At 41.8% G+C, this 12,886-nt stretch overlaps 1 protein-coding gene across 1 annotated transcript in view; it reads left to right on the plus strand.

Annotated features, from left to right (window-relative positions):
• The window catches only part of LOC137524806 (aldehyde oxidase-like), a 339,511-nt gene that overhangs the window by 146,917 nt on the left and 179,708 nt on the right, over positions 1-12,886 (plus strand). The window contains exons 3-5 of the mRNA XM_068245128.1: positions 3,295-3,375; positions 5,024-5,081; positions 9,676-9,772. Coding sequence (XP_068101229.1) covers positions 3,322-3,375; positions 5,024-5,081; positions 9,676-9,772 — 209 coding nt within the window. The 5' untranslated portion in view covers positions 3,295-3,321. The remainder of the gene's footprint in view (positions 1-3,294; positions 3,376-5,023; positions 5,082-9,675; positions 9,773-12,886) is intronic.

The following is a 12,886-nucleotide window of genomic DNA, read 5'->3' on the forward strand; positions in this document are numbered from 1 at the left end:
GAGCGCAGAAGAGCCCGACCTGGCAGCCGGCCTGGCCAGGTCGGGCGCGCCACCGGAGGAGACCGGGAGCCTGCGGAGCCGCGACGAGGGCACCTCCTGCCTGCCACGGGCTGGAGGAAGCCCCAGGTAAGTGGATTTGGATTTTTGTTTTTTTCACAGCGTCCCTGAACCTTCCCTTTAACGCTTCACCACTGAGGGGTTTTACCTCTTGAGCACCAGAGCAATTTTCACCTTTCAGCGCTCCTTCCATTCATTCGTCTATAACTTTATCATTACTTATCACAATGAAATGAACTATATCTTGTTTTTTTCGCCACCAATTAGGCTTTCTTTAGGTGGGACATTATGCCAAGAATTATTTTATTCTAAATATGTTTTAATGGGGAAATAGGAAGACTGTGGGAAAAAAATCAATTTTTTCAGTTTTCGGCCTTTATAGTTTTTAAATAATGCATGCTACTGTTATTAAAACCCATAAAATTTTATTTTCCCATTTGTCCCGGTTATAAAACCGTTTAAATTATGTCCCTATCACAATGTTTGGCGCCAATATTTTATTTGGAAATAAAGGAGTATTTTTTTCAGTTTTGCGTCCATCCCTAATTGCAAGCCCATAGTTTATAAAGCAACAGTGTTATACCCTCTTGACATAAATATTTAAAAAGTTCAGTCCCTAAGGTAAATATTTATGTATTTTTTTTAATTGTAAAAAATTTTTTTATTATTACAAAAAAATAATAATTGGGGAGTGTGGGAGGTAATGTGTTAATGTTTTGTGTAAAACTAATGTATTTGAATATGAAAAATGCTATAGGGTGTAGTTTTACTATTTGGCCACAAGATGGCCACAGTAACTTTTTGTTTATGCGACCTGCAAGCATCGGAAGGATCGCGCTGCTTCTTGTAGAAGCAGCGGATCATTGCGGGGCTTAGATCAACGAACGGGAAAGTTTTTTTCCCGTTCATTGATCTCCGGGCGGCGGCGTGCACGAGAGCGGGTGCGTGCGCACAAGCGAGCGCGGGCAGCGGCGGGAGTGCGGGAGGTGCGGATATCTCTGTCCCTGGGCGTGAAAGGATGGAAAAAGGGATGGAGATATCTGTACAGCTGGGGGTAAAGTGGTTAATGCAACTTTCTGCCTTCTTTTTCTTGTTTTGATGGGCACACAGGGTAACTGCTTATCCTGCACAGACCATAAGGGCCCATTCACACTTAAAATAGCAAAAGTTTTCCGCAAGTGATTTTACCACTATTATCGCGGTAAAAATCACTGGACACTTCCACAATTTCAGAGATATCGCGGTCAGCACTTTATAAGGACTGTACCGTGATTGCTCCAAAATCGGTTCAAAACTGCTGCAGATAACACGTTTGCAGTTGGCGCTGATTGCAAAACGCCCATGATTGGCCCCAATCGCGAAAGTGAAAATACTGTCATAGCGTAACAAAGCGATAGCGCTTTAGCGATTAGCGGGAATCGCCCATTAATCGCTTAGGTGTGAATGGGCCCTAAGGCCTCTTTTCTATGGGCAGTTGAACTGTGTGCTCACAAAGCAGTTGCCAGGCAGCAGTGAGCATTTACCAGGCAGCAGCAAACAGTTGTGAGAGTTTGAGAGGCATTTCACCACCTATCAACAGCCCGTGCAAAAGAGGCCCTACTTCCAACCCAATTTTTGTTTTATTCAATCTTTATTTTTGTAATTGTTTCAAAATCGAATACACTTGAGTGGTTAATAATTAATTGAGTCTAAGTTTTTGTTTGAACAAAAAAAAGTGGCAACCCTGAGGAGGAACTAGAAGTACCTGTCCCACTGCAAATGAGATGAAGTATGAAGCTTTGCTTCTGCACAACTACTCTGCACCTCAGGACCAGGACCCTTTAATCTCTGGGCCTCCCTGCAATTGCAGGGGTCGTGGGGGCTATTGTTAGGGTCCTTTTACACTTAATGCGTTGGTATGCGTCAGCGTACGTTAGTATGCATTAGTACGCCTTGGTAGGCATTTTTTGCATAGCAGTGCATTACGAAAAAGCTTTCAGTTACAATGCGTATAGTGTAAAAGAGGCCATAGGAAAACATGGACATTACTTTGAAAATCAATTTTCTTTCAGTTATAACTGAGACCAACTGATTAAGTGTAAAAGGGCCCTAAGACCCCTGGGCAGCTGTGCTCCACTGAACTGACCCATTGATTAACATGGGTTCTCAATTTAGGGCTCCTTTCCATGGGAAGTTGAACTGTGTGCTCAGCAAGCAGTTATCAGGCAGCAGTGAGTAGTTACCAAGCAGCAGCAAGCAGTTGCCAGGCGGCAGCAGGCAGTTGTGAGCGTTTGAGAGGCTTTTCACTGCTTATTAACTGCTTATCAACTACACACACACACACACACACACACACACACACACACACACACACACACACACACACACACACACACACACACACACACACACACACACACACACACACACACACTCTCTCTCTCTCTCTCTCTCTCTCTCTCTCTCTCTCTCTCTCTCTCTCTCTCTCTCTCTCTCTCTCTCTCTCTCTCTCTCTCTCTCTCTCACACACACACTCACACACACTCACACACACTCACACACACTCACACACACTCACACACACTCTCTCTCTCTCTCTCTCTCTCTCTCTCGCACGCACGCGCGCGCACACACACACACACACACTGCTTTTTCCTCCATAGAAATGCAGCTGAAATGTCTGATATTTTTCTATCTTCAGATATTTTCTATTCTGGAATTTTGTATTGAGGGACAGTTAAGTGACAAGACTATCTGTACAGTGCTGCAGAAGATCTCAGCGCTATATAAATACGAAATAATAATAATAATTGCTTTACATTGTCGCAAAATGGTGTGTACCTGACGACCTCATAATACTCAGAAAGGTATAGATAGGAGTGGTAGGAGACCTGGGACATTCTCACACATAGAGATAGACAACAGAACAAAATGTTTTACAGTTTCTGCATCTTACCAGTATTATAAAAACCAATCTAAAACTTTTCTTGAAGGTGAACACAAGAGAAATGATCATTCATCAAACCTGAATTGTATATTTTACTTTTGAGAAAAAATTGTCTGAAAAGAAGAAACTTTTGATAGCTGCATGACATAGCAGTACAAATAGTGTCACATGTTTTTGGACATCAGCCACACGGATGTTTTGCATTATGGACTTCTCAGTGCATTTCTACCAATTAAAACAAGGAGGAGTGTTCAAGATCTCTTTTTCCTGCACTGTGTCAGTTCCTGAAATACACTCTCTCTCACACACAGATACACTGAAGTGCCCATGCAGCTGACATGACACATTCAACTGGATCTAGCGAGCTGCTGTTTTTTGTTAATGGGAAGAAGGTAGGCTGTGTGGTTACCCTGATCCTTTCTATTGTACTAATAACTGTCTTTAGGACATTCTGCGAGTGGTTTACAAGTGAGCACACACATTCTCAAAACACACGGGGTGAAATCACAGCAGTGCTCAGTTAAGCTTCAGTTCCTGTTATGGATTGAAAACAGCCTAGTTATCACATTTTTACAAGTTACAGATTCCTGAAACTCTAGGAACAGTGATATGTAGGAACTGTAAAGAGGTGTTTGCATGTGTAATTTTTTTGTTTACTTTTATATCTCCTATGAATGTCATGATTAGGAAAAACTAGAAATAGTGTGCTTACACGTCTGGTCCCCCTATGTCACCTCTTGTCCCCCTCTATGTCACCTCTTGTCCCCTCTGTGTCACCTCTCCTCTTTTCCCCCTATGTGTCACCCTGTATCCCTCTCTGAGTTCCTGTGCGGTCTGTTGTCTCCGGCCCCTTCTGCTGTATTCACATGGCCCTAAAGCCGAATCTCACCGCTTTTCTGCCAGCCGCTTAGCTCAAGTCACCATAGTTACTTCTGTCCAGCACCTCCGACATTATAAGAGGCGATGGACTTAAGTAACCATTGTGACAGGATGCTAAGCAGCAGCCAGGAGAGCGGTGACATTTGGTGCAGGATCGGGCTATGTGAGTATGGCACAAGGGACCAGGGGCCACAGACAGCACAGGGCAGCTCAGCTTTAGGTCCACCAGGGACAGTAAGGCCCCCTCTAAAGTGATGTCTCAAGCAGGGGCGTGCCATGCTTGTTCTATATGTAAGATATAGGATGCACTCTGCACTTTACTTTAAAGTGTATTGATTTAGGTTTAATTCTAAAAACACTGTTTTTATTATTGGAGGGGAGTTTCTTCAACCTTGTGCATATATTCTCATAGATATGTTTTTCCCATGTACTGATATACATTATTAATCCTTTGTGGTGTATCTGAAGTGTTCTTCCACCCTCATTGAGTGGAAAAAAATGCAATCCCCTCAGTTTGGCTCTGTCTATCACAATGAATTTTTCAGATATTATTTGAAATATATTACCTTAGTTGTTACCTTAGTTGTACCTGCAAAGACAGACATATGCATAGCTCAGCCTTCCTGCAATCCTGCAAGGATTATTAGGTGTATCAGTTTACTAATCTACTATACTTACACTTGCAGGAAAAAAATATGGGAGTTCTTGGGGCAGTCTTTATTTTACACAGAGCACTAAAAATATAGATTTCACAATAGTAATACAGGATCTTCTTAAAAAATTAGCATAATGTGATAAAGTTCATTATTTTCTCTAATGTACTGATAAACATTAGACTTTCATATATTTTAGATTCAAATACACACAACTGAAGTAGTTCAAGCCTTTTTTTGTTTTAATATTGATGATTTTGGCATACAGCTCATGAAAACCCAAATTTCCTATCTCAAAAAATTAGCATATTTCACCCGACCAGTAAAAGAAAAGTGTAGCAATTATACAAGTATTTTTATCTTAAAAGTTAAAGCAAATAATGTTTCAGGATTAACATAGTTTATTTGGTTTGCTGCCTTTGGCAACAAGTTGACTGAATTTAACCATTAGAGAACATGCGCTATATAAATTTTAAATAATAATAATAATACTATTTCTTTGATGCAGATTGTGGAAAAAAATGCTGACCCAGAAGTTATGCTTTTGCCGTATCTACGGAAAAATCGTATCCTTCATGTTTATACTGTAGATACAACAAATAATATATTTGCCATTTTTATAAGAATAGATAGTTTTGATTTTGTACATAGATTAGCAATTTGCTATTTTTAAGTTTATTCTATTTATGAATACTGGCTACATGATTATGTATGTATGTACGCATCCCAACAGAACTATGTCCCTATGCTGTTCTTATGCTATGCAGTACTTTTGTGGGTGCCTTCAACACTGGCAGTCAGGGGCGTAGAAATAGCCATAGCAGTCATAGAAACAGCTATGGGGCCCTGGAGCAGAGGGGGCCCAGGTTGTACTTGATGTTTTTTACTATTAACTATCCTTTGTTTCTCCACCCTCTGATTGTGTCTCTTAGCCCAAATCCTATACACAGTGTATATTGCATGGGAATGTAAATTGCCCAATCAACTCATATCCATAGGATAGGGGCAGGTGGCATTGCTCAAGAGTACCTAGCTCTGAGGGCCCCATGAAAGTGTTGCTATGGGGCCTCATAGTCTCTAGCTACGCCACTGCTGGCAGTAATGCATTAATGCCCTTCATAAAGCTGAAAGTATGACCATGCCTTCTTTTACAAGCATGGCCTTAATGGAATACTATTGATTAACATATTTTTTTAGCCTGGGATTGAGAGAGTTCCTAAAGTGATGGTAAATAATGATGTACAGTATACATTTCACTTGCTTATCTATTTTGTTTACTGTATCAAATTCCTTTCACTCTTAACCAACGGCAAGTCTGCTCAAATCTGACAGCTGAGTGAACCATGAGGGATTCCCTCACATTGCATCTGTTAACCCTGTGTGTAAGAGAAAGCTCTCAGCAGCTGTAGCTGCATGTGTCCTGTGTATCTGATGGAAGTGTCTGAAGAGAGCAGAGGAAATGTAACTTGTTATAAACGTTTGTAAGTGTCTGTTACACCACAGCTTTTCACACTTTTTTGCTTTTGGAGAAAAATACTCTGTAGTCTGGTATGCAAAAAAATAGCACTGGCTGTGCATTGAAGCAGACACCCCTGCTGAGAATGATTTGTTGCAATAGAGCTAAATCCTACACACAATAAATTAAAGCTTTTGCCTCTGATATTTAACATGAAAAGTAGGAAAATGTTTACAAAGCTACTTAGACATTATGTGTACAGTGTCATTTTATAACATTTGCTTTGATAATGTTGTTTTTATCAAGTATATGAGACAAGGAGAGAATCACTTAGGCCTGGGACCTACTAGTAGCGTTTTTTAAATGTTTGTGTTTTTAAGGTGAACGGCAAAGTGTCACGACAGCGGAAACCTATAAGGGTGGTTCCACTGCAGTACCTGCACTTGGCGATTGCGATTGGGCTTCAGCATTTTTTGCAGTGATTACGATTTGCACCTGCATTGCGTCAATACGGTTGCTTCAGGAATCGTGGTAAAATCGTAGACTTCTGCGATTTTGGAAATCCAAACCAATTTTGATCTATTGCAAAGACCCTCCACTGGCTCTCAGGGTTTACAATGCTTGGAGGAGAAGGCATACCAAAATGTGGAAGCTTCCAGGTAAGAAGAAAGGACAAAGATTGAAATTCGAAACCCACTGGGCTTATAAGCAGCATCCAACTAACCAGGCCACCGATTACGGGCCACATCTGCCTGCAACACAGACTCGTCCTTCACCTGGCTCTCCTTTCCTAATTTTCATGTGGAAAGCATGCATGCATCCTCACTGACTGGGAAGTTGCTTGGGAGAGGTAAGGCACCCTCTCACAGAGACCAACATGTGCGCCACCAGACAGAAAAAGTTGAAGCAGAGCACTGAGGAACAGATAAATATGCTTTGCTGAGTACAGTAAGTGCCTGTCAGTGTGCCTGTTGGTGTCACAGTAAGTGTTAGTGTTACAGACAGTAAATGTCAGCATCCATGTGTTTCTCTTTGTCACAGTAGGTTTCTGGCAGAGTCAGAACAGACAGTCCCTTACTTATACTGTAAATTACTAGAGTTACAACATTTCATACATATAAATATTGTTGTCTTCATGTACAAAGTGTGTGCCACTGGTCAACGACTGCCGTAACATGGGACACGTTGCAAGGGAACACATTCAAGAGGGAATTGAAACCTTGCAATAGTGGGGACATCATATAAAGAGCCCTACAAGCCAAGTGACACAATGTTGGCAAATGAGGAACTGAAAAGCTGAGACAGATTATGTCAGAGACTGGAAAGTTAGTACACATTTTTGAGAAAAACCTTTCTCTGGACACAAAATAGGGTAATTTAAAAGCTGTAAAATACTTAGAGGCATTGGAAATCTATAGTAACACAATGAGGGTACTGGAAAGCCAGGACACGCTAAGGGAGCACTGAACAGTACAGCTGTGGCAATTAGCGAAGTGTTAGCCGAACTGTTCCCAGCGAACAGGCCATGGAGAATGACCTCTGGGTCATTTCTGCATTCGTCATATTACGAATTACTGCGCAGACATTTTATTTCATGCATGACGTCACGCAGAGCACTCCCGGCTGCAGGCCCGCAATCAAGATTGCGCGGCTGCTGGGAAAGCGTCTGCGCAGTAATGCGTAATATGACAAATGACGAAATTACCCTGAGTTCATTCCTCATGACATGTTCGCTGCGAACAGTTCGGCCATCTCTACTGAACAGCTGAGACTATGGAATACCCAGATAGCTCATGGTAACCCAAATCCACTAGGAATGTATAAGGGGTTAGAAAAGCCCTTTTACTAAAAAAGCTAAGTTAGATATATATCTTGAAAAGCTGGGGCGTGCAATGGGGACCAATAGGAAGTTGCAACACTCTAAGATATATGGCCACAGTCACTTTTTGAAAAGAAATCAGCAGCCAAGGTGGTAGGCAGGAACAAGCAAGTTCAGCAGTGGTAATTCAGGAATACACTCGGGAAACAGTCAGACGTGTTACATATCACACCACTAAATGGGAGCACTCAGCTGGCATAAATCTGCCTTTTGGGGACATTGCTAATTGATGTACATATGCTTAGAAACATTGCACCATGCATCGAAGGGGAGGTGAGGTGAGTATACACCTTGGGAAAAAAAACAGAGCCCAATAGCGCAATATGTCACCAAAATTCAAAGAAATATATTGCAAACAGCGATTTGGCTCTATGATCGACCATTCGATTTGATCATTTTATAGAATCGAGAGAGAATCGAGCGTGTTCCAGAATTCCCACTCGATGAAAAGTGCCCGATTTTATGTCAAATCGACCAGCTTAGTCGATCGAGCAGGATGCAATATATCAGTCGATCGCACAGGAATCGGCTACAGTTCACGTCATTCAATCAACTCTGAATCGATTTTTGCATTCAGAGCATGGAGACACAACATCGGTCAGATCAATCAGTGAAGTTGAAACGCATAGGATATCGTTTGTTGTGTGTGGGTCACTAGTCAATCGACTTACGATCAACCACACTGAAGTCGATTCCTTAATAAAGAAAGCAGACCGCACTCTTAGAAAAGGGTTGGTACTGCAGATGAGTCGACAGAACCGCTATAGCCGAACCCCCCCTTTTCCCCCGGCTGAGGGGGAGGTAAACTAGCACAACAGGGCTGGAGAGGCGCCCATGGTGGATAAAACTTAGTTAAAAGCAAAATAAAACTGGAAGAAAAGAGGTGGCTTACCTCTCCAATGACACTAGCAAAGAAGGTAGAGGTAGACTTTTTTATTTATCTATTTAAGCACATGTCTGTGCATGACACATGCATGTGCATGCTTATACCCAAATGTGATCCCACATATGAGGCATCACACAGGTTCATGAGAATGCACATGTATTTGTGGCCAAATGGCTGCGTCCTTCGTTGTATCAGCTTAGCCTGACAGTTACCAAGAAATAAGTATTTTTAGCAGAGGTTTACAGAGTACACAGAGAACTCATAGTAAATCAGAACCACTAAGATATTATAAGGGGCTTAGAGGGATCAATATTTACCAGAAGTTTGGCTAGCTTTCAGGGACATAAAGGTATTTGCATATACAGCAGCGATGCTTCATGGGAGATCTTTCGTGCTCAAAGCTTTCAGCATAAAGCTGAATAATTACAAATACCTTCTGTTTTAAAAAGGCAAATTTTATTTGCTATAGCTTTTCCAGTATAGTATTTTGGTCTCCTTAAGCGCCTAATAACATCCTAGTAGTTCCCGGTCATTGCGAGCTATCTGGATTCTCTGTACTACTCAGTTTCCCAAGTTCCACCTCAAAGAGCCATGCTAATCCATGCCTTGCACTGATGAGTGTTAAATTAGTATTGCCCTGTTAAATTAAAAGGCCATATATGCACTTTACACTCTAATGTGTGTCTGAATGTTAGGGATCTAAAGGAATGGTTTGCATATTCAAGTGTGATACATCATTGGAGATCTTTCTTCCGCACATGAGGCAGAATAACAGCAACCATTTGTTATAAGAAGGAAAATGTATAATTTGCATAGGTTTCTTATTTGTCCAACGTACGCACGCAAGCCATATCAAATATTATTTAATGTAAAATAAAGAGAATAATACTTACCTAATGCTTACAAAGTTTTGAATTCCCTTAACTACTTACCTAACAGTACGTCTTACTGGAACCAAGTATGGCTGTGGAGGAGGTGGCTGTGGTGCCTGCACCGTCATGATATCCGTGATCCATCCAATCACTAAGAAGATTCTGTATCCTTGCCTTCAGTAATATGATTGTTATGGTATGAATGGAAGTAGAAGTGTACAAGTTTGCAAGATTGAATTGGTAATTTACTGTACATAGTATTACATAGCACATAGCAGACATTCTACAATTAATTATAGAGTAATGCTTAAAGGGATACTATACGGGGGTCGTGGAAAATGAGTTGAACTTATCCGGGGCTTCTAACTGTCCCCCGCAGACATCCTGTGCCCGCGCAGCCACTCACCGATGCTCCGGCCCCACCTCCGGTTCACTTCTAGAATTTCAGACTTTTAAGTCTGAAAACCACTGCGCCTGTGTTGCCATGTCCTCAATCCCGCTGATGTCACCAGGAGCATACTGGGCTTGCACAGTATGCTCCTGGTGACATCAGCGGGATCGAGGACACGGCAACGCAGGCGCAGTGGTTTTCAGACTTTAAAGTCTGAAATTCCAGAAGTGAACCGGAGGCGGGGCCGGAGCATCAATGAGTGGCTGCGCGGGCACAAGATGTCTGCGGGGGACCATTAGAAGCCCCGTGTAGGTCCAACTCATTTTCCCCCGCCCCCCCTACAGTGTCCCTTTAAAGATCCTATGTAGCCTTGTGACACAGATTTTTTTAATGCTGCTGGGTCTTTTGGTGCAGGAAATTAGGGGTAAGGTCCTTCTAGACTTAATGCATTTCATTGTGTTCTGTTGTGTTGCATTTTAATGCGTTTTTAACTTTCCATAGAAATGCATTGTGAAAAAGCTTTGGCATCTTCTAAAAAGCATGCAGCATTAAAATGAAATAAGCGTTGCAGAATAATTTACTTCTGATGAATGGGCAATCCAGTCGTTTTGATAGGATTAGCCGTTCAGTGGAAATGCTAGCCAAGGCTAAAATAGAAAAGCATTATTAATTTCATATGCATTATATGTCATTCTTTGTGCCAGAAAATGACCTATGAAGTTATTGAGTGTAGTTACAATGCCACACACAGAATCTAAAGGATTGAGAGATATTTTGTAGAATCCAGAATAATGACATTGTTATAGTATACACTTTTATATTAAATATAACTTATGTAAAGCTTATACAAAGGAAGGTAACATTACGCAAGTCTTACGGCGGTCATCTGCATGTTCATTTTTAGGTAATTTTCTGAAACTATCAATTTTAAAATGATTGAAAAACATGGTATATTGACTGACCATTTTATTATTACATGAGTAAGTATAAACCTTCATTTAAAGTGGACGTGAACTCTTGCACAGGACAGAAGGTAAATGCACTTTGTATGTATTTAGAGAGTTTAGCCTGTCTAATACCCCCTCATCTGTGATTAATCACAACTGTAAGTCAATGTTCATATGCAGGACAAAATGTGCTCCCACTCTGCCTATCTGACATCTCGCTATGGGTCTGCTGCTCCTCCAGTTAAATGCTATACATATGCATATAACATTAAAGAGACTCTGTAACAAAAAATTTCCTCCTTTTTTTCTACCATCCTACAAGTTCCTAAACCTATTCTAATGTGCTCTGGCTTACTGCAGCACTTTCTACTATCACCGTCTCTGTAATAAATCAATGTATCTTTCCCCTGTCGGAACTTGTCGCCCTGTGACTGGAAGGCTGCCAACTCTACTGTGCTGATCTATTATGCACACCCCTCTCCAGGCCCCTCTATGCACACTCCAGTGTGTGTGTTATTTACATAAGCCAGCAGTGTCTCTGCTCTCTTATCAGTGAGAGAAGAGAGCTGGATAAAAATGCTCCTCTGTTAGGCTTTGAAAGGAGCTGGCTGCCACATACTGAGGAATTACAGACAGGGCAGAGCTGTCTGCAGGAAGAAACGATCAGCCTCACAGCCTGTCACTAGTATTCAGTGGATGAAAGCTGCAGGGGGACAAAGGTAAACACACAAGTGATCTCTTGAGATTCAAAAGGAAGGCTGTATACAGCCTGCTTGTGTATGGATGTATTTTCTATGTGTGGACATACTGTACATCAACCTACTTCCTGTTTTGGTGGCCATTTTGTTTGTTTATAAACAAACTTTTTAAAACTGTTTTTGACTACTTTTAATGCGGCGGGGAGCGGCGATATTGTGACAGAGGGTAATAGGAGATGTCCCCTAACGCACAGGTATGTTTACTTTTGTGCGATTTTAACAATACAGATTCTCTTTAAATACAGTACTTATGGATAGTGCTTTCCAGGGAAGGATCAAGCAAAAACCGGGTGGCTCTGTAGGTAGCTCTCCAGGTCTTCTTCTCCATCAACAAACATAGCAAGTACATCCAGGGTCCTCCACCAGAGAGCATAGACTAAGCCGCATGAGTATTACTGGGATCACCAGCCTTCACCACGTGTCCGTCTGATGGGTGTCCAACTAACCTTATCAACACACTGCCCAGGCCTACAGAGCATGTGATATATCCACTGGCAAATCCCCATCCAACTTCAAACCTCATTGATCCGTGTAACCTCAGAAACACATAAATAATATCATAGTGCAGACATCCAGTAAACAAAGGTATCAAACCACAGCCTCCACACTGCCATGACAATATACTCCTGCTCACTCTTTCTGAGGGCTGCCCACCCTCCCAGACAGCTGTAATGGTCCCGCAGCATGAATGGATGACTTGTCACTGGATCTCTTAATACACTATTCCTGGATCAGCTTATGTTGCACCTCCAACCCATACATAAGCCGCTTGATCTATGAACTGGAAACCTCATATAGTGTTATATCCGTAAAAGGTGAGGGTATTCACAAAAGTAAGTTTAAAACAAGCACTTCATATAAATTCCCAGGACGTCTCCTCTTGCTGCACACTAGTCACATCCCGTCCTTAGCTCCAACCAACGTGTTTCATCATTTTGACTCATCAGGGTCATGAGTCAAATGATGAAAAAGCTAACATGCCAAGCAGGTGGAGCGCAAGCCAATACATTGCCTGGGGCCCATTTTAACGTAACCACTTCCGGGTCTTTGCTATGTATATCTACTCCCCTGTATACTTCGCTTGCAGATCAGGGGCATAGATATACATATTGTCTACTTACCGCTACCATTCAGGATTGCTGCGCTGTTTCCTTTCGCCTTCGTCGCAATCCCGCCATTCAG

The sequence above is a fragment of the Hyperolius riggenbachi genome, chromosome 7, assembly GCF_040937935.1.
Source record: "Hyperolius riggenbachi isolate aHypRig1 chromosome 7, aHypRig1.pri, whole genome shotgun sequence".
In the NCBI taxonomy this organism is placed as follows: domain Eukaryota; kingdom Metazoa; phylum Chordata; class Amphibia; order Anura; family Hyperoliidae; genus Hyperolius; species Hyperolius riggenbachi.